The 26,809-nt window shown below is 34.7% G+C and overlaps 1 protein-coding gene across 1 annotated transcript in view; it reads right to left on the bottom strand.

The window, feature by feature from the left end:
• Window positions 1-6,251: 6,251 nt before the first annotated feature.
• The window catches only part of LOC150104957 (uncharacterized), a 50,749-nt gene continuing 30,191 nt past the window's right edge, over window positions 6,252-26,809 (bottom strand). The window contains exons 2-3 of the mRNA XM_090395436.1: window positions 18,862-19,038; window positions 6,252-9,109 (exon numbers count right to left, since the gene is read on the bottom strand). Coding sequence (XP_090251562.1) covers window positions 8,850-9,109; window positions 18,862-19,038 — 437 coding nt within the window. The 3' untranslated portion in view covers window positions 6,252-8,849. The remainder of the gene's footprint in view (window positions 9,110-18,861; window positions 19,039-26,809) is intronic.

The following is a 26,809-nucleotide window of genomic DNA, read 5'->3' as shown; positions in this document are numbered from 1 at the left end:
AATCCGAGGTCTATAGCAACACTACATCATACCACGTCTCACCAAATAGACTCTGCGCCACTGTTAAATCGAAAACATTCTTGCAAATAATACTTTCAAATGTCTTTGTCCTAAGTTCATTAAAATCATCTGATATCACACCTCTTCCCTTATCAACTATTTTTTCTCTCCCTTCTAATATGCATACACATAATACACATACTGGTCACTGACTTAGAAAGATTTATTTACTACTGTGTTGGACTTCCTTTAGCGAGAATAACAGCACATATGCAGTTTGGCATAGATTCCACATGGTGTTGGATTGCATCTACGTCTACAACATACCACGCTTTCCCGAGACAATGATTTAACTAACTTAAATGTGAGGGAAGAGGACTTTGCTCCTGGATGTGTTTTTCTATCATGTCCCATACACTCTCAATGGAGTTCAGATCTGGGCTTTTTGGTGGCCAGGACCATGGTGGAAGTCACTGTCCTGCATGCTGAACGCCTATTGAACAATTTTTGAGCAATGGACAGCAGCATCGTTTTCTATGAAAGAGTCGTCACTTTCTGGATAAAAAGTCAACATTGCAGGATGGACCTGATCGACAACAATGTTCAGATATTGCTTGAAGGGCGATATTCCAGCAATAGAGAAGACTCGTGCATACCAGCAGAACATTCTCCACACCATGACACCACCACCCGAATTTCCAGTTGGTTTGCAAGGCAAGTTGTGTTCTTTGCTTCATGAGCTCCCACCAAAATATCTACTGTCGGTACAGACAAGATATACTGAGACGTGTCGGACCACATGACTTTTTTCCAGTCTTCTGGTGTCCATTCACGGTGTTCCTGACATTACTGTAGATGAACTTTCCTGTTCTTTGCAAAAAAATAGTGGTTTCGGTATAGGCATGAGATTTTCATGACCTCTTGAATTCTTTTGAATTCCCTGCACAAAGTTCAGTGAGATGCGGATTAAGAACAGCCTTTGTTAAATGCTTTGGTCAACTGCTGTACACAGGGAGTTCTGCATGTAGATACATGCCTCCTCAGATGACGGCGATTTCGGTCCTGTCTTAGGACTATAGTTACACCTTTGCACAGACTAGTCGGTTATTTTTCTACTGATTAAACAGCTACGATATCTCACGTTTTGAGAAACCAGTCAGCTGTGCTGTTTTCAAAATCGTGGCTGTAGCCAGATGGTCACGCAGAATAAGCCCTTTATTTTATCATACTCCAAAAGATCCATTGTTTTTCCCTTTGAGATCAATACTAGTGATGATTACTGACCAATAGCATTCTTAAATAGTTGCGTAGAACATGTGGAAAAAACCTATCAACAAGTATTTTATTTTGCTACACTGATTTAGCGACGTTTACATATACCCGCATAACTGTTTCTAATTCAGGAGCTTGTGTAGCTTAGTAGAAGTGGTGTTTACACTCCTCCGTGCTAAAGCGCCTAAAGAAAGAGCATCGCGAGGTCGATTCTAGTCGCTGATTAGAGAAACTATTTCTAAACCATTTTTTTTTCTACCCGTTCCCGAGTTAGTCGATCTCTGGCCCAAGCAAGTGGGTTTTTGCTCCCGGAAACTCGGGTTTTTCGTCCAGTAAACTATGTAATTTTACATCGCTGAAATGAAGCCTTATGATTCTTTCTTTTTAGTAATAAACAATTTATAAGTTTTTAATTTCGCGCCATTCTGAGTAACGTAATGTCCCACCAGGAACGTGAATCACCACTTTGTCCAGGTATCAATGCTGTACCATATACACTACCTGCCCGTTAGTCACTTAGTAGCCATCCGAAAATGACATATTAAATGACAATTCTAGAAATAAACAATTCATAAGTTTTAAATTGCGAGCTGTTCTAAGCAATTTTCGGTTAACAGATCGACTGTCGGGGTATCGCAGCACTCGTGTTCGAGTAACCCCTTAATAAAAGCCCAAAGAGCAAGAGTAGTGATACTGGCAATTCGAATATACTAAAGAACAGCTGTAAAGTGCTTCCTTTTAAGCAAAAAAAATCAGCTAACGCCTTTTTGTTCCCTCATAGGGAGTACGCGAGGCCGTTTTAGCCCTATCTAATTTTTGGAGACTCAGTGGGCAGTTGAATCTCCACTGGTAGCCAATCAGAGATTGCTGGCCCAAGGCTGTCACTAATTAATCGGCATGCAGTGAAGAAGATGGCTAACCAGTGCCGCCATCTCGTGGTCCCGAACTCTAACACAAATCTTTTTCATGTCTGAAAATAGTGTGGGTTTAACTGCCGATTTTCTTGAATTTACGTGACGAAAAATCCGAGTTTCTGGGAGAAAAAGCCCGCTTGCCAGAGATCGGCTAACTCGGGAACCGGTCGATAAAAGGCTTAAAAATGTTCCTCTAGCTAGCAACTAGATTTGAACCCCAGTCTTTGGTAGTGCGATCAAGTGTCATAGAGTGCAAACTCCATTTCTACTGTGCTACACAGGCTCTAGGTGAAAATTCTCGACTTCATAAAATGAGTAAATAATAATAATAATAATAATAATAAAAAACGCATGCTGAGGTTGCTAAGATTGCATTAACATAATTTTTATTACAGTATAATTATAATTGTTCTATTTTATTATTAGTTATTGTTTTTAATCTCTTATTGTGCCTAATTTATAAATTAAACTTTATCATGGGTATGTATGAATGTCTAGGAAAACATATAGTATATATAGGGTTTGGTACTATCCGCGGGAAGTATTGGAACCTATCCCCCACCCCGCGGAGAAGGGTAGGGACTACTGTAGTTACATTTGTGATGAGTTACATGGTTTTCAGTGTAAAAGAGCGCCTCTCCATTGCAAGAATTCAGACCATATGAGCTTCAGACTGAAAGGCAAGGTTTCATACGAAACTTTGCCTTTCGGTCTGACCATTTATGAAGTGAGGAGCTTCTATAAGAACTTTTCAACTGAAGACGGGTTTGTTGATATCATTTGGGACTCTAGGACTTTTTTTCACCGAAAATAGGGTTTTCGTCCCAAGAAACAAGCAAACCATCCCAGAATACAGCACTTAACAAATATAATATAATTCACTGTTTGCTTAGTTGTTGGAGCTGTAATCGCAACCAATTCAACTACCAACTTCCAAAAAAAAAAAGAAGAAAGAAATGATCATTTCAATTATTTGATATTTTGTGAACGGCAACAGTTGAATCAATCGCAGAGAATGTAATTAGTTTTTCTTTCTCCCACTTTCTTCTACTACAATAATACGGAAGAAAATGTTGCTTCCAGCATGTTTTAAATGGAGAGATTATTTTCTCCACAGCCTGATGTCGATGTTTGCACTTCCAGGGTATGATGTCCATTTATATCCCCATAAAAAGTACAGGCGATAAATAATTATAAGACTGAGTTACTATGGTCATCATGGAAGATGTTAGCTGTAGGTATATGAGATATCTTATAACACACTGTTATGTGATATCCCTAATAAAATCGAATGGCAACTGGCCTTGGCGTTAAGATGGATTGAAATGGGTGGAATTGAAAGGATGGCGATTCCTTCACACCAGGACTGTTCGCTTTTCGTATGGATAATGATGAAATGCTATAAAATAGAGTGCCAATTAATTTCAAGTATGTCTGCTGCAGATTGGCTTATGTTTCTGCAGGAAGATTGTGACGTTGTTGATGTTCTTGAGGAATCTGAAAGTTCCGCTATCAAAATGTAATGATCCTTTTCTTTTGGTTAATGACTTCCTATTATCTAAGGAATAAGTTGTTTTTAGCAGTCGGTTTTTAATTTCTTTAGTTGTAACGTGTGGACGGCCAATGTAGACGTCTTCACTCTTTAAAAATACTCAAAAACGTCGTCACATTTCACTCCATTTACATATTAGTAAAATACCTATTATTGGGTTTCTCCAATAATACACACTTTCTTTGTTATTTATTATTATTTATTTTTTAGCAGAGGTGTGTGTATGTTTTCATTGGCAATATTTTTTGAATTAGTTAACTCTTAAATGAAAATTTCCGTGAGTAACGCCATAATTGATAGCATTAGTTCAATCTAAGTGATACTGATAGAGTCATCGGTAATTTGAGTTCCTTGGTGATATTTTCATCATAAGGAAAGAGCTGCCATATGTTGTAGTCTTGGTCCTCGGTTTCTTGATAAATATATATATATATATATATACTTCTATCTTAATGTTTTGTATTCTCTCATAATTCTTCCAACTTTAGCTTGATGAGGAGTAGTTTGATTACCTTCCTAGGTAATTTATTCATTCAGTTTTTTTACAGAAGCCTTTATTTATATATTCTTTACACAATACATATGAGAGGGAGTTTAAGTTTGCACATGCCCATATTCCAGAAATTTAGAACTTCTTTTTTCCTCTTCTGTTCAAAAGTACTGCTCTGATTGCTCAAATGATATTTCTACCAAAATATGACTTAACAGTAAATATAAAAAAAATAAATAAATCAGCTGACGCCTTTTATTTCCATATAGGGAGTAGGTGAACTTCCCCTCAGTCTAACTTTTGTAGACTGAGGGGAAGTTCATTGTCCACTGGTAACCAATCAGAGATAGCTGACCCAAGACTAATTATATAAGCGGCATCCGATGAAGAGCTGACTGACAAATGACGCTATTTTTTGGTACCTAACCATAACATAATATATTATTATTTATTATTATTGTCCGAAATAGTTCTATTGTTTTTTGAAGTTTACAGGAGGAAAAATCATTTGCCCATGCCAGAGATCGATGAACACAGGACCCAGTCGAAGAAGGGATTAGAAAAAGTTCAATCAACGACTAGAAGCGAACTTAAGTATTTCTTCTGGTGGCTTAGTGAGGAGAATGAAAACTACATTTTCACTGAACTCAACAGGTGATACTACATGGAAGTAGAGTTTAAAATTTTAATATTTTATTCAAAATCCGTTGGATAAAAAGGTCGTTTTCTCTGTTGGATATATATATATATATATATATATATATATATATATATATATATATATATATACACCTACTGAAAGCAATGTGAAAAAAAAGATAGTAAATCACAGCAGAACATATATAATAAAGAACATCACAGGAGTATGCTGCTTACTCCTGTGATGTTCTTTGTCTTCTTAGTTTTAATGCTGTTTGATTCTTCAATGATTTCTGTAGGTGGTTGATTCATGCTGAAAGCGAATTAAGGTTCAATGCCAAAGCAATTCTCCCACCATGGAGCCACATACTGTCTCACTACCACAGGGGAACCTTACTAAAGCACCGTTGACCTCTGTGAGGAAGACAATACCTGAGATGAATCCAGAAACTCCGTAGTTATATTCGCATTATTGCCAGTTATTGCAATCAATGTCGATACAAAATGTCCAATATTCGTTTCTTTAAGTGTTATATATTCGTGGTATACTGTAAAAAACGTTGCATATTCTTTATGAACTCAATTCATTTTAAGGATAAAAATATTTTAATATCAAACACCTATATCATTATTTTAATTAAGTTTTATTGTACTGGGATTTGTTAAAATTTTACCGATATTCCTATAATTTCTAAAATATAGGAATATCGGTAAATTATAGGAATATCGGTAATTTTTACCGATATTCCTATAATTTCTAAAATGTTCGCAGCAACTATAATTCGTGTAAACGAATTATAGTTGCTGCGAACAGCATGATGATAATTTATTGATGATAAACATTACAAGTGCAATATATTTTATGTTTAGGTTTTCATTGCATTTTATCGACTGAACTGTCGATAGATGATAGAGAGTGCTGCCATCTCTCGACAGCTTAGTATAATCAAAGAAAGTAATGATTGATTTTTCATGCATGTTTCACTGCCATTAAACAGGATGAGCGTTTCATATGAAATAGAATAAATAAAATTTGGTGACTTCTTTCATTATGAATAATTATTATGTTACGAGCACAACTGGTTAATGTTATTTCCTTTGGTATTAAGCAAACCTATTGAAAGTGACTTTGTAAATGACAGCAATCATGCGACGTGACGTTCTTGTATTGTGAGTACATTTTTTGCTGTGCAATGATGAATATACATATATATGCATACAGAATAAATTGCTATATTTCCATAGCACCTATTCTAGATCAACAGATTTCTTTCATGGTAATAAAAACAGTTTGTCGTTTTTATTTGCTATTTTAATAAACCAGTAAATTTTTTCTTTTTCAAATTCAGTTCGCATGAATCGTTTTATACCAGTCAGTTAAGACTAATTTTAAACATTTTATTATTAATCTTTGTTACACAAGTGCATAATGTACATTTCCAACACTTTCGTAAATAACATTATTCATTAAAAATTCTTTCTCATTCTACCAAAAAAGGTTGATAAATTTAACATTTAAAATAGGGAAAAAGTACCAGATAAAACAGTTTACACGAATAAATACAAGACAAAAACCTATGTGGTTCTGAACCAATTCTACTTACAATAGACTCACAAAAGAAGACGGCCGATATCAAGATACGTTAGAGAAGCAAATAGAAGTTGATAAAGATATCAGAGTACAGTTGTTGATGTTGCTTAATAGCCAAGTACGGTTAATTATGACTGAAAAGATTTACGTTACGAAGGAAACTATTGTGCAGGAAACGGTTATTTACAAGCAGTTCAAAGGATAAAAAATCCTTAGAAATATTTTATTGCCTCGTTGTAACACGGAAGATATTCTAGCATGAATGCTTTGAATAGCTCCGATATGAAGTAGTCAATCCTGCTTCACTCCTTACTTAATCTCCATGTTTAAAAACAATGAAGGGTTTTTATTATTGTCGTTTTCAGTTACCGTGCCTATGTTTATACCTCTGTGCGCATGCACGAGCACATGCAAACACAAAATATATACATATAAAAAATAAGACTAGAATTTGGCACAGTAATGTACATTAAAAAAAAAAAAAAACAGAACAGTTTCACGCGACACTGTTATTTTATGTCTTCCTTTCAAATATCATAGCTCCTTATTTTATACTGAAGTTAATACTAAGAATTTTAAGTAGGCTATCTACGAGCTAAAAAAAACTACTTGGAGTCATATGTACACAAGTAAACTACTAGTTTTGAGCTTAAATTACTTATGACATTACGTCTTTGTTCGTTTCAAGGCTAAGAAGTAACTTTTTCTTTAGATCAACACGTTTAACATCAACTATTTATAAAAGTTCTGAAAACTAAAGGATGGTGATGCTCGATACGCTATTTGTGACCAGTGAAATATCTGTCTATGTATTTATGTAGATAATTATTGTACTGGCTCAAAAATCTAACATATTTTTGACTAAAGAGCCAAAGTTTTCAATGCAAAAGAAAACCAAACATTTAGTTTAAAATAATACATTTTCAAGTAAAAAAGAGAAATATATATGTATCAGTTAGATTAAATGCATTTAACCCAAGCAAAAACAAATTATACAAAGGCATAAATATATATATTCCTTATAGATTATCCTCAAATGACATTATCCTTTCTGAAGACTCCCACACCACAAAATTTCAGAGCTTTAACTTCCATTATCATGCCACAAATATATCTATTTTTAAATATAACAGAAGAATTTTATAAATATAAATAATGTTCAAATAATAATATTCGAGCCACATTTTTTAAAACGATGAAATAAATTTTATTCATATTTCAGCTATGTTTCGTATTGGAAACTAATTTCTCAGATTTTAAGCGTGATGCACAATTTGAAAACAATTTTTTTTTTTTTTTTTTTAAGAAAATACTTTAGCTTATTTGTAGCATAATATCGTGCAAGATAAACTCCCCTTCTCAAACTGCCATACTTCCTAGATTCGTCCTTTGATATAATTTAAGAATAACCAGTTTTGTATTTAGGATTATTTCAATATATTTTCAATGAAATGATAGAAAAACACACACACTAATAAAACATAAATTTTGAAATTGATTCAAGCTGCCAACATTAACATTAGAGATATTATATTGCTGATAAATCATTCCCTCTAATCATGCAAACAAATATACTCACCGGTAGATCAAAATCTTATTTTAAAGACTTATAGCAGTCTTTTTCACAACAATTTTAAAATTTCATAAATCTATATACAGTTCACAGTTAATATTCTTAGTTGATTTTTGCTACAATGACAGATATAATTCGTTATATCTAGTAAACTACAGGAAAAATTAAGTGTACAAGCAAAGATTCTGATTTACAAACGAACAACCTACAAAACTAGATTTCTGAATATCATACTAGCGTATTGATGTTCGTACTTGTATCAAAAGTTTCATTTGAAATTGCTCCACCTGGTGAATACATTTAGCATATTTCATTCAGATTTCAAAATAGTAATTCATTTCGAGAGAAAAAAAAGTGGTAAAACACCAAATTATTTTTTATGAATCTAATAAAATATATTGAATTGTAAACTATCTGAATTATTTCATTATGTAGAATAGTTTCTAAAATACTCTTTTCATATTTAGATTGTTTCCATTTCCTAAAAAAATAATTGCATATATATTTATAAAATTCTTCCGCTATTTTTCATTTCTATGTTTTTAATTATTGGCTTATTTCAAGTATGTTTGCTTTTCATATAATATCACGATTTAACTTACTTTTCCAGTTATGAAAAGAAGATAAAATTTATATAAGAATAAAATTAATTTTGGTTATTTAACTTTTATAAATAATTAATCATTTACTGTTAAGATGTTTCATATCACAACATTTTGAATGCAATTATTATTTTTTAGCTTGCAATATTATATTGTAATATCTAATAATGTACGCATAAATTCTGTTGGCAAACATAAAGGGAATAAACACGAGATTTATAAGAGTCGTTCCATTTCTTCAGTTTTCTTGCTACTGTCTTCTTCTTCGCTGTCATCATCTGTATCGCTCTCGTAGGTGTTACCGTCGTCTTCCGACCAATGGTCAAGAGATTCCTTATGCTGTTCAAGAGTTAGGAGATTAGAGAAATTGGAATTGCATACGGAGCAGCCAAAATGTCTTTTCTTTTGTTGATGATGAGTCAGCTTTCTAGCAGAGTTGAATGTGCGTTCACATACGTTACATGTTAAACCATCATCTAAAAATATAATGAAATTATTAAATTATGAAATGTTAACGTTTTCAGACATAAATATATATTTTAAATTTGTTTATATGTTAACTATAGTTTAATTTAAATATTTAATAATCTTTTCACAATTTATCGCGTGCAAAATTACCTGCTATGAAAAATTTAAGCAATCGGCTGAGCAGTCATTTCATTAATAACTGGACAATTTATTGTTTTATTATTATTATTTTTTAAATATCTACTTAACACACACCAATGATATAAACCTATAGTAGATTAGCACTGTGAGGTGGACTAACATTTTTTAAATTATTCTTTCAAATATTTTTATTTTATTATTTTAAATATTCCGGCATCCTGCTCCACTTTAAACAAACCAGAAAAGAGACCAAACAGAACTTTTTCAAGCCACTTCTAGCTTGCAATACCCAAGATAGTGGTCTCAGTCCGGAGGATGAAATCATCTCCCACTTAAAAGACAACAAACATTTATGCCCACTGTAGGATTCGAATAGCAGCCCATTTGGTTGGAGAGCAGGTATGCAAACCAAGCCAAAAATTAATGATTAACATATGCAGTTAGCACTGCTAAGTACATATATAAAAATAAATTAACAAAATGATGTAGTAAAAATCAAGGAAGGGACTAGTTATGAGTCTGAATTAGCACAGATCATCCTATTCGAGGTAGGTAGAAAAATCTCATATTCCATGAACGCTTTGTTAGCCCTCACTGAGGATTCGACAAAACTTTGTCATTTTTATTTTCAGCACTGAGTTAATGGGTCGCATACTGTCGTTTTAGCAAAGTTTTTTTTTTTTTTTTTTTGTGTGTGTGTGTGTCTTCCGAATTTCCCTTCTAAGACAAATCTGGTCTGGATCACTTTGTTGTTGTTTCAAATAACGTTAAGTGTATTCAGTATACAATCGGAACTTGGTTTATTCCTAGGAAAAATGTCTATGTATAATTAAAATTAATTCCTAAAATAATTAATGTCTCCTGGAGTAATAATAAATAGTACTAATTATGAATATAAAATAGACAAGATAGAAAAAACGCAAGAACAGGAATAAAAACATAGGTGAAAGTGTAAAAATAAATAAAGTCAAATAATAGTAACAAAGTCAATTTAAAGTAAACTTAAAAGCATGGGTGCACTAAGTCAGTATTAATGATAATACAATAATATCCTCATAAAGAGATTATGCAATGTTACAGTTGTATAATCTTACTCTCTTCGGAACTACCGTTTATTTTTATTTATTCGTATGGGGTTCCCTCCTTTTCTCCACCGTCCCTTAGGATCGGTTGAGCCCTCTTAATGAGGGATTAAGTATGTATATTATGACTGTAGATCAGTGTGTGTTCATGGGCCGGTTTGCTGTTCTGAGGCATGAAAAAACACGAATTTCCGGTTTTAAAAAAAACCCTAACTACATATGAGACCAGCTAATTCACCTTTAATTGAAAGAGACCAGATAATGGTTCCTCACGTCACTGACGGGAATCGAACCCAGGTCTTTCCGACCAAAGGGCTTCGTCTGTGCCGTGCTATGTTGGTACAACTTTCACAGTTTGTGCGTTCGGTGTTTTGCAGCTGCTTAAGGTAGCGTTCGAGTTTGCTTTGTTTATTTGCTTGAATTATAAATTGCAGCAACTAAATCTCTGAGTAGTCAAGTAAAGCTTCGCCTTACGACGATCTGTCCATACGACGCTTTTTCAATTATGACCAGCGTCCATTTATACGACATCGCATTCGTTCAGATGACGATTTTAGAGGCAGAATGTTTCCGTGAATCAATCGAAACACAGTTTTTCGTCGACTCAGTTTGTTTACGACGCCATTGCTCGCTACATCTCTGTGTTTGGCTGTAGATTATCAACTGGTTTATAACCATAATATTATTTTTCTTAATAATAGCAAATAAAAATCTAAATAAGAGTACTGTATGCTTCCAGTGAAATGAAGGAATACTCGTAAACCCATTACATTAGAGACTAAGATTAAAATTAGTAAATTTAGTGACGAAAGTCACTTCATTTTCCAGACAAAACCCTTCAACATCCGTATGGATAGTAGAGCAGACTGTTATAGTAATAATAAGAATTATTATAACTCACAATAACAGTAATAACGCTGTTATTAGTATATTATCGGCCTACATAGATATAAGCTGTGCTGAAAATGACTTAAATTGAGAGCAATGTTTATTCATTATTTAGCAAAAGGAATTATAAAAAAATCTTAAAAAACCCTGCATCGTTCCTTGCTATGCTTTTAGGTAAAATTCCTTGGTTAACATAATTATTACACTCTTTACAGCCTTTGTCGATTTTTTTCCCCCAATGTACTGATGGAATACGTTGAAGTGATTAATGACTTTAAAAGGACTGCTAATGAAGTAATCAAGTATGCTGCTAATTATATGCATTTTTCCACTATTTTAATTTAATAATGACATTTCGAATTAAGCTTAGTACACATTTTTTATTTTTTTTTTGAAAAAAAAAATGTCTGTTACCTACTGTGTTGCACGTATGAAGTCATTAAGTGATTCTAAAAGAATCCACCATATAATGAAAAATGCAACGAAGTCACAATCTTTGCACAAAATCGTGCATCTTTCTTTAAGCTACCATAATAGTATTACTTTGAAAAAGTTTGGATTTTAATGCAAACATTAATTTCACTATTTTACGAGAAAGAGTGTAATCATTAAGATGAAACATTTTAATTTTTCTTTTTCAAAATGTTTTAATTTGTTTAAATAACATAATATGTTATCTAAATGCACAAAATGCATTCAAAATGCATTTTTAAATGCGTTTTAAAAACATATCGGTCTACTAGAGGGACAGGCTAAACTTACTGGTCTGTAGATCAACATCCAAAAGTCCAAAGTATTATCAATAGGTTATGAAAATTCTATACTTCATATCAACAATAAAGCTTTAGAAAGAGTAAAGGACTTTCAATACCTTCGATCGTACCATCAGTAATACAGAAAATGATATCAGAAAACGTAAACAGCTGGATCTAATCTTCCATAACAAACTCCGCCGCATCTGGAAATCATCATTAGTAACATTAAAGACAAAACGAAGACTATACCATGCAACCAGTAGATCCACCTTCTTGTATGGTTCTCAAACCTGGACAAGCATCAAAAAACTACAGATCTAATTAACTCCTTTAGAACTATATGTCTTAGACTGATCTTTGGATACACTTGGATGGACCGTGTCACTAACTCTGCTGTGCTAAATCTGGCTAAGCAGGAACGACTTGTCAATATAGTCAAAAAACTAGAACTCAGATGGCTTGGGCATCAACTCATCATCCTGAAGTCTCACCCTTTTTTGGAATCCCTTATCCTGTACAAACCAGAAGATGGCAAACGCAGTAGAGGAAGACAATGCAAACAATTTTGGCAATACATCTTTGAAACCATCAATAGGCTGAACTGTAAAACTCCATCTGACACCTACCAGTTAGCTCAACATGGAGAGACCTGGAAGATCATAATTTGCAATCTTTAATTTTTAATGTAAATCTCTTTTCCTTTTTCGCATTGTATCATATTGTGAAGAAACTATGATGGTGATAATGAATATAATATGAACTTTAGATGCAGGGCCTCCCCTAGGAATTTTGTCGCCCTGTGCAGTAGTATATTTTGCCGCCCCTTCTCCCTTATTTTTCGTATAGTTTATGCCAACTTTGCCGCCCAAAAAAAAAACATGTCGCCCCGTGCAAATGCACGTCTTGCACCGTCGGTAGAGCTGGCCCTGTTCATATGATCACACCCAATTAAACCTATAGAACTATCGAAAAATTGAACACAATATTAAAAAATGATGCACTGAAAGAACACGCAAATAGCATTTACTGTAGAATTATGTTCTACACAAGCATTATTTGTTATTTACGCTTTTTTGTCTAGAATTAGAATTACATAGGCTGGTTGATTGATTGTTTTGGATTAATCGGCGAGGCATCACAGGCTAAGAGGTCAGCGTAATAGCTCTGTTAATAGCGTGTGTTCTTACGGTTTGTTTTGCGGGAGATGAAAAACCCCTTCCGCATGAGACAGGCTAACTACCTTCCATTGAAAAGTCCTTATAAAATTCTTCGTTGCCTAGACAGGATTCGAACCGAAGTTTTCCCAATCAAAGGGCATCGCCGAAATTGACTGAGCTACGGAGGCTATCTTCAGAGGCTAATAGTGTTATCTTATAGATTAATTTGTTGCTGTGGAGAACAATATCACTTCAAATGGCAAGTGAGAATAATGCATTATCGCGCAAGATGTAAGCTACATCATTTTTTCTGGAAATACTATTCTAAATATCTCACTATACATTGTTATTATAATAACTAATTATCGCATCTAGCTGATATACAAGGAAGCTTAACAGGAAACACTCGGTTGTGTATATAGAATATGAATTCAAACCACCGAGTTATATTGACCCAAAGTTATGCTCATTTGTATGTGTAGTTATAATAAGAAGAAATCTAATACTTCTTTTAAAATCATGCATTAAAATGTCTGTGGTTATTAAAACTTCGGTTTGCTAAATTAAGCAGGCATTAGTTGCATAAATTTGTAGCAAACTAGAAATCAAGGGCTACTAATTAAAGCCAATAACATGTAACCTTATTTCTTAGTCATGAGTGAGTACAACCCAATTATACGTTAATTACATTTTGTCGATACAGCAAGATAGATTTTTTTGAGGAATAATGACTAGGAAAACCAAATAGAACTATAGATGAAAAATATGCTTTAGGGGGAAAAATACAAACCAATAGGTGGAAAAATTATAAACCTCAAATTACTGAAGTGACGTGCAAATAAGAAAAAAATAGAATATTAACTGAGATTAGCACTGTGATTCAAGAAAAATCCCAAGGAGTTCTTTCGTTATGTGACCAGTGGGAAGTAGAATGATTGTGGATGGATTAATCACGCTAGTTCCCAGCTCTTTAATAATTTATATTTGTTTAATGATGAATTATCCTTTATTTTATTAGAGTATTTCATCACATTTTCATCGAGGTGATGTGTCTGCCATTCATAGCTCGGTTTGTGAGCTTGCAATGACGTGGCTGATCTTTCTTTTCATAAACTTGGGCATCTTTATGTTTGCCTTCTTCCAGTGAGGATATCAACCTTTTTGTTCAATGAATTTAGTTTTTTTTTAAAATTTACTTTTGATCATCGGAAGCGTCATGTGGGTAGTTTTAAGTGACCTTAAATTATTAATACTATATAGTGATATAATTTTTAATCATTTATTACCTTGTACTGTGTTTTTAATACATATATATATATTGTACTGTAATTTTAAATTTAAGTTTTAACAGAATTTAAAGAACAATTTTTAGAACAGAAATATCTAGACTCCATGAGCTTGCAAGGAATTAGTTTTTTGCCATTGAAATTATTTACACTACGAAATTTTGACATAACTCTAACATCCTCATAGAACCATTTATTTCCTTATGCTGGGACACACTATTGAAATTTTTCTGGACTTCGACAAATAATTTCACATGCTGCCACATGACAATATTTAAGTTGCAAAGTGCGAGTTTAGATATGAGATGAGCGAAACAGATTGACAATGTGGGAGAACAATATCAGGAAAAAGAAAAAAAGTTAAAGTGGATTCCGCACGGGACCAATGCTGTTCAGCTTTTACTGTCAACGACATCCTCGATGGACTACAAGAACATATTTAATAATTTGCAGATGTGTAAAGCGAGGAATGGTTATTAGCAATAGTTTCGATGTTGTAGCTCTTCAGTAGTTGCATAATCTAGAAAGGCTGGGAAATGACCGTAATGTCTGTCTAACTTAGCTAACTTTAAGTTATATTGCATTAGATAAAGTTCCACTGCACGTTTACATGTATGAAAAAAGACTTCGAAGACAAAGCGCTCGATACAATTATACTCAAACCTATATATTGGATGCGCTATATAAATAAAGTGTTTGCTATTCGAAATTAAAACTGAAAATCGTAGAAGTTCAACAAATACTGGAAAATAGATACATAAACAGTTACACCATCATCAACTCAACAACAGGATACTTTCAAAACACTAAACACATAAAGCTATGTATCTGTTCCAATTGGTTGGCTAAGAAGATTATTTGGAGTAACTCTACTGGATCGACTAAGAAACGAAGACATAAGGAAACGACTAAAACAAGAAATAACAATAATGGACAAAATCCAAGAAAGAAGACTGCGATGGTTTGGCCATGTGACCAGAATAGGAACAGAAAGACTACCTAAATACAACGATGGAAGGTAAAAGATCCAAAAGACGGCCCAGAATTAGATGGATAGACAAAATAAAAGTGGACCTGAAAAATCACAACAAGCGACACCAAACTGGACAGAATTGTTCGGACTCTACCGGGACAGACAGAAGTGGAAAGAGTTCATTCGGCCTCATCATCATCATCCGCATAGATGATGGAAGAGAGAAGAAGAAGATCTGTTCCAATGATGGTTGTTACTACAGAAAGAAATGATTTTGAATTTATTTTATTTTATTTTTTTAATACAGTATGGGTGTGGTAATGAAGGACATTATGCTTTTTTAAATGTAACTTTAGCTTGTTAGATGGGATCCGAATAATCTACTTAATCCAAATTAGAGTACTGTACTTTGAAATTGCCATATTTAGTCTATCCATGATACTAAACGCACACGGGGCTGATATTTTTTTTCCCTGCAGAATTAACTTTAAAAACAAAACTTATATATTGTTCTCTAAAAAATAATCGAATGTAATTTTTAACGTAAATTAATACCATCGTGCATATTTAATATCGTTTAACTAATAATTATGCAAAAAATCTGCTAACTCATTTTACCAACCAAAGTTAGTAGGCAATCATTCTTGCAGACAACCGCCGCCATCTAGTGACCACTAAAGCTAATATTATTGTCTAAAAGAGTGCGAGTTTACGATTTATTTTCTTGAGTTGTGGGGTTCAAAGTTCGAGTTTAGAATAGAAAAATCTGTCTTGCTCTTATCGACTAACTCGGAAGCTTGAATCGAATTTATAACTGCCTTTCTTTGGGCAGTCCAGTGCTCGTTTGCAAATGTATTTACACGGGATTACATAGTAGCAATTATGCAATACTCCATATATACTGGTTTCAATAAATTAAGGAATAAAGAGAAATCACCATAGCCTGCATATTGACGAACATAAGGGTCCAGGACTATGTCTCTATAACGTGCAGTATTCAGTTCCACTAGGAAGCATATACAGGTCAGCGAGTCACACTAACAAGATGCCTCTCCAAACTATCACATTACCTTCACTATAGATGCGATTTCACAGATATTAAAGGGATGGTAATGTGTCCCTTTTTCTCTCAAGATCCCTGGTATCGCCTTGTAGAGAGAACCAGAGATACGTTATCATTCCTCTAATGCCCATGAAAGGGCAATTATGGTGGAGGTAGTGTGAAAATTTAGGGAGGTCTCGTTTGGTTGATGCACCGACATGTAAGTTCTTCCTAGCGGAATGCAACATCCTTATAGATACGAGGTCCTGAATCCCTATGTTCTTCAGTATGCAAGTGCTATAGGGAAAACATTTGTCCTACAAGATGACAATGATCGTCCTCATGCAGCCCAGTTCCTGGACCAATATCTTTAAGAAATAAACTATGGTACGTATGGATCTGCCGGCTAGGTCTCATGTCCTTTACCCTAATAAGCATGTCTGGGACAGTCCAGATAGAGGTATTGCTGCCCTCAAACCCCATCTCGCCAAAACCTTGAAGGAATTAGGAGAGTTTTGCAGGGGCAATAGTTGCTATTGCCAACTGAGCTCCTGGACACCATCATAAACAGCATGAAACATCGTTGTGAAGCACTTTAACGATCTCATATTCTTGATCATTGTCTTCACGTACCCATATGTTACTGAATTAAACTATTTATTTGCAATTTGTGTGGTTGTTTCTTTCATATCATACTGCTTTTCACTGAAATCCATAAAAATTCGTCAACATTTTTGAGTTATCGTGATTTTTCCTTTGTTACTTAATTTATGGAAAGCAGTAGGTTTAGTGGATTACATAGTATGAGTCGAAGATCGAAAAATGTACGAATATATCTGATAGCCTGATTATTACTATGGTGATATTCAGTATTAAGATTTCAATTGCAGGAGCTGCTAACTAATTGGTCACTTTTAGAAAGAAAAACCGACGTTTCTCAGAGAAAAACGTTGCTATTCGGAAACTCAGACTAACCAGGCTTCTTTTTTTCTATTTTTTATGAGAATGTATTCACGAAAAGTTTGTAATTTTTTTTCTCTACTTTTGTGCTGAATCAGTGATTCATCGTATGGTCCCACATGTAGGGCTATTGATCCCCAGGTCTACGAGGCTAACTCTAGAGATGTGGAATCGAGGTCACTTTATCTTTATGGTAAGTTCGTCACGCCGCTAGTGTACCATACAAGGCATACCAAGAAAGTATATTGAAATCAACCATAGAGAGAGAGAGAGAGAGAGAGAGAGAGAGAGAGAGAGAGAGAGAATACAAATCTTAGAGGTTCGTATAACTTTGCTGACACCACAAACCTCTAAAGGTAAGCTTTGGTACGATGTCATATTCTTCTTTGAGGCAGACGTATGAGGTCTTAGTTTCAGTTAGAAAAGCCAGCTCAATGCCCAGACATGAAACCTTTCCAAGCCACTGCACGCTTCCAATAAGCAGGGTTGTGGTCTTTGACTACGAGTAATGACATTCATCCCAATTAAGAGTTCAGAAAACTGGGAAATATTTCCATACATCTTTGACAATAAGCACACCTAAAGCCTTTCGAATCGCATCCTTCACCCAAAATATTCCGGTTTAAAATATTTCAAACCTGCTTCGATTTACCACAGAGTCGTCTTACAAAAAACTACCATCCACATTAGGGTTACAATTGTCTTCTTTTATAGTGTTTTTCAAACTGATTGAAAACCTGTCATTTTCGTCCTCCTTATTTTTTCCCTATATGCTGAATAGTCCCTAATAAACTGCAAAGAAAGTACGCAGTAATATTACCTACTTCGAATGTCACGCGATGGCTTGCGAAACAAGTACCTGTATTCTTGTAATAATACCTTCAATGTAAGAGTTAATGTCGGTTGTAAATAGTAATGTGTCTCTTAATGTTTTACTGCTCTATCAAGTGAGTAAATGTCTTGCATTATTCGATAGTAAAACTGATCAATATTGTATATAAAATAAAAGCTGAAATGATAAATTTTAACTATTATGGTAGAAGCCACGCATAAATTATTATAAATGCGAAAAGGACGAGCATTGAAAACAATCCTGATGGATGTTGAAATTTTAGACACTGAAATTTTTGCCGTTCAACTTCTTAATAAATTTTGTTCCAATAAAATAATGGTTATGAACTTTGCTTTGAACGTGTTGGCAGTTTTGCAAAGCAGAACAGTTTCTTAGGAAGATTTGAACATAAAGTGGATAAACTCGAGTACCTATTTCTTATCCTCGTATGTGAACCGGAAACTCCTTAAGATACTCTACGGGAGTCGAATAAAATAAAACGGAAGTGGTGAAGTCAGATGATCAGACTATGCATAAGGAGGATTTGAAATAAGATTGTTCATGAAGTGATGACTAGTTCAAAAAATAATGCGACACTGCTTGGAAAAAATTTACGATATTATACTTAAGGTATCGATAGTTACCACAGTCACTTTCGCTGTCTTCACCTTCTTCATCCTCGCGATCATAATCCGAGTATTCTGAACTACTGCAAGAACTGCTGCCTTCTGTCTCCGGGTCTATTACCGTCACGAGAGAGGTTCCTTCAGACAAATTTTTTGAAGCCATTTTATAATAATCCTGCTTCTTCACTTGATAACCTAGAGAGACGCAAAAAATTTATTTATAAGTTTATTAGTTCATTATTAACAATATTTTATTTTAAAATAATAACACACACACACACACACACACACACACACACACACACACACACACACACACACACACACACACACACACACACACACACACACACACACACACACACACACAAATTCTACCTATTGAGTGAGGATGAGTGTCTCCTCACTCAAGTTACGGCACATAGAACCAAATAATTATATTAAGAAAAAAGAAACGTTTGTATTTCAAAATACAAGAAAAACTGCTACAAAAAATAAATTAAAGAGTAACTATACGCATAACTGTTGAAATTTCCGTTTATAATAAAGCTTGCCTGGCTGCGAATGCCCGGAAATGAAAAGAATCATACATTTTTCAAGATATCAGATTTCTCAAAGTATTTACTTTAAAAAGTATATTATATTCTAATATAAGTTTTATTATTTATATTCTGATAAATATCAACTGTTAACATAAAATTAAAAGAAAAATTGTTATAATTTACACCTATTTTTTAAAACTATAAAGTATATATATATATATTCCTAAGAATGGAAACTCACAATCCCCGTGTGGAGGTCGGGATAAGAATAGCCCAATGCAGCTTATGCATATCGTATGAGGCGACTAAAATGGATACCCAGGAAGGGTGATGGATGGCAATGCTGTAGCCAATGAAATTCTAACTGAGGTTCGGCTATTGCTGTTATCCTCCTGCCATGATCAGAGCTTTATACAGCTCAATAACACCTTATCCTTATACTGTCCTCTACAGACAATGGGGATTATGAAAAGCATTATTGCTTCGCTCCTTTAAGCCAGTCCTTATAAGGATAAGGAAACTCACAAATAACCCCGTGTGGTGGCCGGGATAAGAATAGTGCCAACGCAACCTGCAACCTATGCGTGTCGTAAGAGGCGACTAAAATAGACGCTGAGTTTCGCTCTGTCAAGTTTCTTCCGGAATTTTGCCCCGGAATCCAGGGCAAACTCCTCGAAATCAAGCCCCCCCCTTGAGGGGGTAGCTTGATTTCGGGGGGTTTGCCCTGGGAGAGCATTTTGAGTCTCTGGGGAGGGTGTTCTCCGGCATGGCACGTGAGGAGCCTTGTCGATGGATGCTTTTCACTGGAATATGAGCGGCTCTGCTCAGTCGTGGTGGTGGTGGTGGGAAGGGGGTGACTGAGTGGTAAACGCTGAGTTGAACGGTCTTTCGGCCACTATGGAGTGGTCTAGGGATCGTCCTAATTTTTAGAGACGGCTTTACTTACATATAAGCCCCACTGTAACCCATACATGTCGTACGAGTCGACTAAAATGGGCACCCAGGGAGGGTAATGGATTTCAATGCTGTAGCCAAAGTTTTAACTGAGGCTGGGCTATTGCTGTTACCCTCCTGCCATGATCAGAGCTTATAGCCTTACTATATTCCCTATCCATACATTTTCTTTATATATATATATATATATATATATAATGGATTCTCTCTTAAAATGATTAATAAATTTCTCTCTGTCCACCACTCAACTACTTTTCAAGATTCATCTCCACCAAGAGCTTTTATTTCGTTACCATACATCAGCTCTCTCTCCCCAAAACTAGCCAAAATGCTTCAGAAATTCAACACTAGAACTTGCTTCTCTAAGTTTCCTAAACTTCGCTCCATACTAAGTAGACCTAAAATGAAACATCTTCCTACTCAGTATCCAGGAGTCTACAAGATTTTGTGTGATTGTGGCAAACCATACTACGGCCAGACAGCTAATTCCATCCTTTACGCATGGAAGAACACCAAAGAGACCTTTCCTACAACAGAACTAGGGCCGGCGCTCTCTCTCTCTCTAGCCACGTTCTCTTCTCTGTCAACTCGGATGAAGGCCGCCAACACCTCGTAGACTGGCCACAAACTTCTAATATCCATGTGTGCTATGATGAACTTGAAAGAATAATAGTTGAATCTAGAGAAATATCGCTTGATTCATCTCATATTAATAACCGCCTTAGCTACAATATTTCTGATGCACACATTGCCACTGCCCAATACTGGCGCACTCGTGTCAGCTCACGCACGTAGTCAACTTCAATTGGAACTCAAGCACGCATTCCTGTTTTTAAATGTACTTGTGTGTTTTATACTAGATCTGTTAATGTATTTTATCATGTCTCTGTTATTTTTTATTTAATTCTTTGCCTGTGATAAAATCACAGGCAAAGAATTAAATAAAATTAAAATAAAATAAGATAAAATAAAATAAATTAAATGAAGAAGTTGAATTTCAACGAAACTAGTCGTATTTTAACATTAAACTTTTCTTTCTTTATTAATTCGAATTCAAATTAAGATTTTTAATTGTTGCCCTTCCCTCAACTCTTTAGTTCAGTATCCTGATATCTTTGTGGCAATTAAGACGTGCTAAATCTGAAATTTATTTTTAGAATTTTCAGTGTCCTTGTCAGTAATCAAATTTATTGTGGAAGAACTTAAAATAGCTAGAGTACTATTCCATAAGTGTTGACTTAACTCCAGACGTGTTCTCATGTTGATCAGTTGTCCTTCATTGTACGATATGTGAAAGAATACGAACTCTTGTGGAGCGTTTCTGGCTTTTAATTCCTAACGTAAGGCACTGAAGAGTTACAAGAGGCAGTTTTGACTTCGCTAAACGAGCTTGGAATTGATGTAGAAAATTGCAGAGGGCATATGATAATGCTAGTAACATGTCAGGCAAGTACGCAGGTCTGCAAGCAAGACTTCTTGAAATTAATCTATTGGCAGAATTCACACCGTGCACTGGACATTCTCTGTCTCTAATTGGTACTTGCGCTGCCGAATCCTGTTGGTACTCTTCTGCATTTTTTGTTGTCATTCAGAAACTGTACGTATTTTTCACATCTTCAACACATCAGTGGAGTGTTCTAAGAAAGCACCTGGAAACTTCTGCAAAAGTAATCAAACGTCCTTCGCCTACCCTTTGGTCAGCTCGTGATGCCTGTCGGAGTCTTCGTGAGGGATGGAAGGAAATAATTTCCACTTTGTCCGAAATTGAAAATGACACCACCCAGAAGAAAGTTACGCGATGTGAAGCAAGTGGGATTCTACGGCAATTTCATTCACTGGAGGTTGGGATCATGCCCTGCCTATGGGGTGATATTCTCGCAAGAACGAATGCCGCAAACGAGAAATTACAAAGTGTAAACATTGATATAGGAACCGTATTTACAATATAAGTAGGTTATGCATGTAAATCAACATGTTCATTAAATAAGAGGGGCGGACCCAGGGGCGGGAAATACCTCTGGATAGAAAGATGTGGTCATTCCGCTGTACAAGGCTTTGATTAGACCACATCTGGACTACTGCGCATCGATTTGGTCACCTGCGTTCCTAGGTGAGAAGCAAGCTGTGGAAAAAGTTCAGAGGCGAATAACAAGAGCAATATCGGGATTGTGGAATACTGACTACGAAGCCAGGTCGAATTTTGCACTGGGCATGAATGGATGTGATTGTTTTTAAGTTGGAGATGAATTTTATCTCCTGATGTGAAACTACCGCAACGTTTACTGGAAGCCTGAAATGGTTTGAAAAAGTTTGATTTCTAGAAGAGGATTTACAAAAATGTTAAAAATCTTTAATCCACTCACAGCATTAAATGTATTTTATTTACAGCCTTTCGTGAGTGCGAGTACCGTAAAAAAATATAGGTTTTAAAGTTTACTTGTCGTTAAGAAGAAGAGTTCGCGTTGGATTCTTTCACAAATAATATTTTGTTCTTTTCCTTGACAATAATGACGAATTATATATCCCATTTCTTCTTTTAGACTGTTTTCCATAAAACCATGATTAAAATGTATTTCAACAAAACAGATTATTATTCAGTTTAGAAAATTTTTATTAAAATATAAAATAACGATTTGACTTTTATATTATTTATTCTCAATTTAAAATTTGAAAAATATATCAAGAATTATCAATTAAATTGATAAGTGAATGATACACCTATTATAAAATTAATGTCATCAGAATTATTAACCGAATTAAAAAAGTTGATACCGGTGATCTGATTGATTCATTCAATCCATTACCCTTGGAGGATAATGCATGGCAATGCTGTAGCCAATGAAGTTCTAACTGAGGCTCGGCTATTGCTGTTACCCTCCTGCCATGATCAGAGCTTTAATTTAATAGCTCATAACACCTTATCCCTACACCGTCCTCTACAGATAACGGGGAAGATGAAAAGCATTCTTGCTTCGCCCCTTTAAGCCAGTCCTTATAAGGATATAAGGACTATTGCTGTTGATTTTAAGACAATCCAATACCCTTGGAGGGTAATGGATGGCAATGCTGTACCAATGAAGTTTAGCTGAGGTTCGGCTGTTGCTGTTACCCCCTTGGGTGATGAGATTCGAGAGTTTTTGAGTTCGCTCTCTTAAGGTTTTTGCCTTAAGGGAGCAATTTGAGTGTCCGGGGAGAGTGTTCTCCGGCACGGCCCGCTGAGGGGCTTTGTCGGTGAATTATTTTCCTCGGAATTTGAGCGGTTCTGCTCAGTGGTGGCGTGTGGGTGGAAGGCCATCACTGAGCGGAGCCAACGCTGAGATGGACGGTCTCTCGCCCACGATTGAGTGGCCTAGGGATCGTCCGAATCCGAATTTTTAGAGACGGCTTTACCTTTAAATATGGCAATGCTGTACCAATGAAGTTTTAACTGAGGTTCGGCTGTTGCTGTTCACCTCCTGCCATGATCAGAGCTTTAATAGCTCATTAACGCCTTATCCCTACAGTCCTCTACAGATAACGGGGAATATGAAAAGCATTCTTGCTTCGCCCCTTTAAGCCAGTCCTTATAAGGACTATTGCTGTTGGAGGGAAGGAAGATTCAATCCAATACCCTTGGAGGGTAATGGATAGCAATGCTGTAGCTAATGAAGCTCTAACTGAGGTTCGGCTGTTGCTGTTACCCTCCTGCCATGATCATAGCTTTAATAATAGCTCAATAACCTTATCCCTACACTGTCCGCTACAGATAACGGGGAATATGAAAAGCATTCTTGCTTCGCCCCTTTAAGCCAGTCCTTATAAGGATAAGGACTATTGCTGTTACCCTCCTGCCATGATCAGAGCTTTAATAGCTCAATAACACCTTATCCCTACTGTCCTCTACAGATAACGGGGAAGATGAAAAGCATTCTTGCTTCGCCCCTTTAAGCCAGTCCTTATAAGGACTATAAGGAATAAATAAATGTAGGGAGGGTTGAAGATGATACCCTTGGAGGGGTAATGGATAGCATTGTTGTAGCCAATGAAGTTCTAACTGAGGTTCGGCTATTGCTGTTACCCTCCTGCCATGATCAGAGCTTTATACAGCTCAATAACACCTTATCCTTACACTGTGCTCTACAGATAACGGGGAAGATAAAAAGCATTCTTGCTTCGCCCTTTTAAGCCAGTCCTTATAAGGACTAAGGAATAAATGTAGCTATTTGAGAATTAATGCGTTGTTCGTTTCGCCTCTATATGTTTTGAATTTTGAAATTATTAAATTAAATGTTTTGAAATTATTATATCGCTATGTTTTGAAATTATTAAACTATTTCAACATTTATATAATTGAATATTTTAAATGAATATTTACTATTTCAACATAATTGAATATGACCCCTTCCACGAAAGGGTAGGTTCCTGTAATATACATTAATACCGTGTGCTAAGAAATTTTTAATTATGTTTATATTTTACATCATCCAGGAACCGCACGTGAAACTTTTCAAGCCACATCAGGCTTCCAAGTAAGCTGATCTCTCATCGAGCTATGAAATTATCTCCCACCTAGGGACAATCATAACCACCCATACACAGAGCGAGATTCGAATTCAAATCCTGTTGGGTACCTAAATCACTTGACCAATAAGACCGGACAATTGAATTAAACATTGAATATGAATGTAAGTTATATAATCTTTGACTGATGGTGAATGCAACTTTTTAAATTTGCATTCACAATACGTAAAGATATACTGCTATGAAAACCTTAAGTAAGAAAGAATACTTGGCACAGGGAGGAATGGAAGTAGTAGTAAGAGTGACATGGATCAGAGAAAGACCTAAGGAAAACAGACCTAAAAGAAAGAGATATATTCTTAAATAAAAAGTTTTTTTTATTCTGATAAAAAAAAAAACTTTTTATTTCATACAGTGTCCTAACGTAGGAATTCGATTCAAGAACATAAGGACATTGTGTGAAATATCAAAGACAACATTAATGACTAAAGAAATAGAACATTGTAAGGTTTCATTCTAACAAAGGATGATACGTGTGTGTGTGTGGGGGGGGGGGGGCATTATTGAACTAGAACCCAGCATCTGAAAGAAAAAAATTCAAGATTTTATATTTTCTTCCAAAGAAAATATAAAGATTATAGCAAATATGTAGCACCTGTAAATAATGGATCAAAATTTATTATTTTTTTTTAAATGTAAAAAATAAAATAAACAAACATAAAAACATAAAAAAATAAACATAAAAGCACAATAATAGCTATGGGTGATATAAACGCAAATATAACGAAAATGGGAAAGAATGAACTCGAAATGATAAATGGAAAAAGTAATAAATATGGAGAGTGAGAGTGCTTAAGGACAGCTGCTGTTAACTATTTGGATAATACGAGGAAAGGTTTTTAAAACATAAAAAGATATAATAAATGTAAATAACGACAGATGGTGAAAATAAAAAAAAAACCAAATTAACCATATGAGTTGGGAGAGAAGTAGATGTATATTCGGACCATATGTTAATCAACGAGAGAAAAAGATCTAACAAGAAAAATATTTGAAACAAAAAATGAAGAGCAATTAATATTAATAAATAAAAAACGAGGTACAAAACATAAATACATCGCTTAAAATATACAAAAATATTAAAAATAAAGAAAGAACTTTATCCAAGAGAGGTATATAAATCAACAATCTGTAGCAGTATACCAAATATTTAAATATATGAAATAGCAAAAATAATAGCACCACTAATCGAAATAAATAACATCATTGTATGCTGAAAAAAGATGATACGTCAAAGCACTATAAAACAGAGATGAAAATATACAAGATGTTGAAATACTGAACTATAATAAAAACGAGATCCTAAAATAAGTTATAGGGAAATAACCAGAACGTTAAAAATATATTAAACAATAAAAACTGAAATAGCTACTGGAGTACATAAAATACAAAACAAGATTAAATATATACTTAACAACTTAGTAATAGAAAATTTTTATCTCATCTTAATGGGATATAGCAAAATTGAGGGGGGGGAAGCGAGTATTGAAATATGGACTTCATACTGAAAATACCAAAGGAAGAAGAGAATAAAAATTTAAACAAGAGAAAGAAAAGCTCAAATTATTTAACATGATGCCAAAAAAGGACACTCAGGACATTATACTGTTAATAAAATAAGAGTTTGTATAAATTAACAAAAAAGAATGAACCTCCGGAGCTCAGTGGTTATAAATGATTCTAGTTGGCTGGAAAGATTTGTTATTCGAATCCCAAATGGAATGCTAAGTATCTTATAAGGATTTTTTTTTTCAACTGAAGGCGGCTTACCTAGTCTTACATGGAAGTAATAGAGGCATGTTTGTCTTGCAGTATGAAAATCCCGAATTTCTTTCTTAAAATTAATGTTTTTCATCCCACAAGACAGACAAATTTTTCATAAAATAAACTCATTGATAGACATATTACAC

The sequence above is a fragment of the Typopeltis vanoorti genome, chromosome 7 (assembly GCF_054136105.1).
Source record: "Typopeltis vanoorti isolate ZY-2024b chromosome 7, IOZ_Tvanoo_1.0, whole genome shotgun sequence".
Classification (NCBI taxonomy): Eukaryota; Metazoa; Arthropoda; class Arachnida; order Uropygi; family Thelyphonidae; genus Typopeltis; species Typopeltis vanoorti.
Note: the sequence above shows the minus strand (reverse complement) of the source record. Positions and strands in the feature narration are given on the sequence as shown.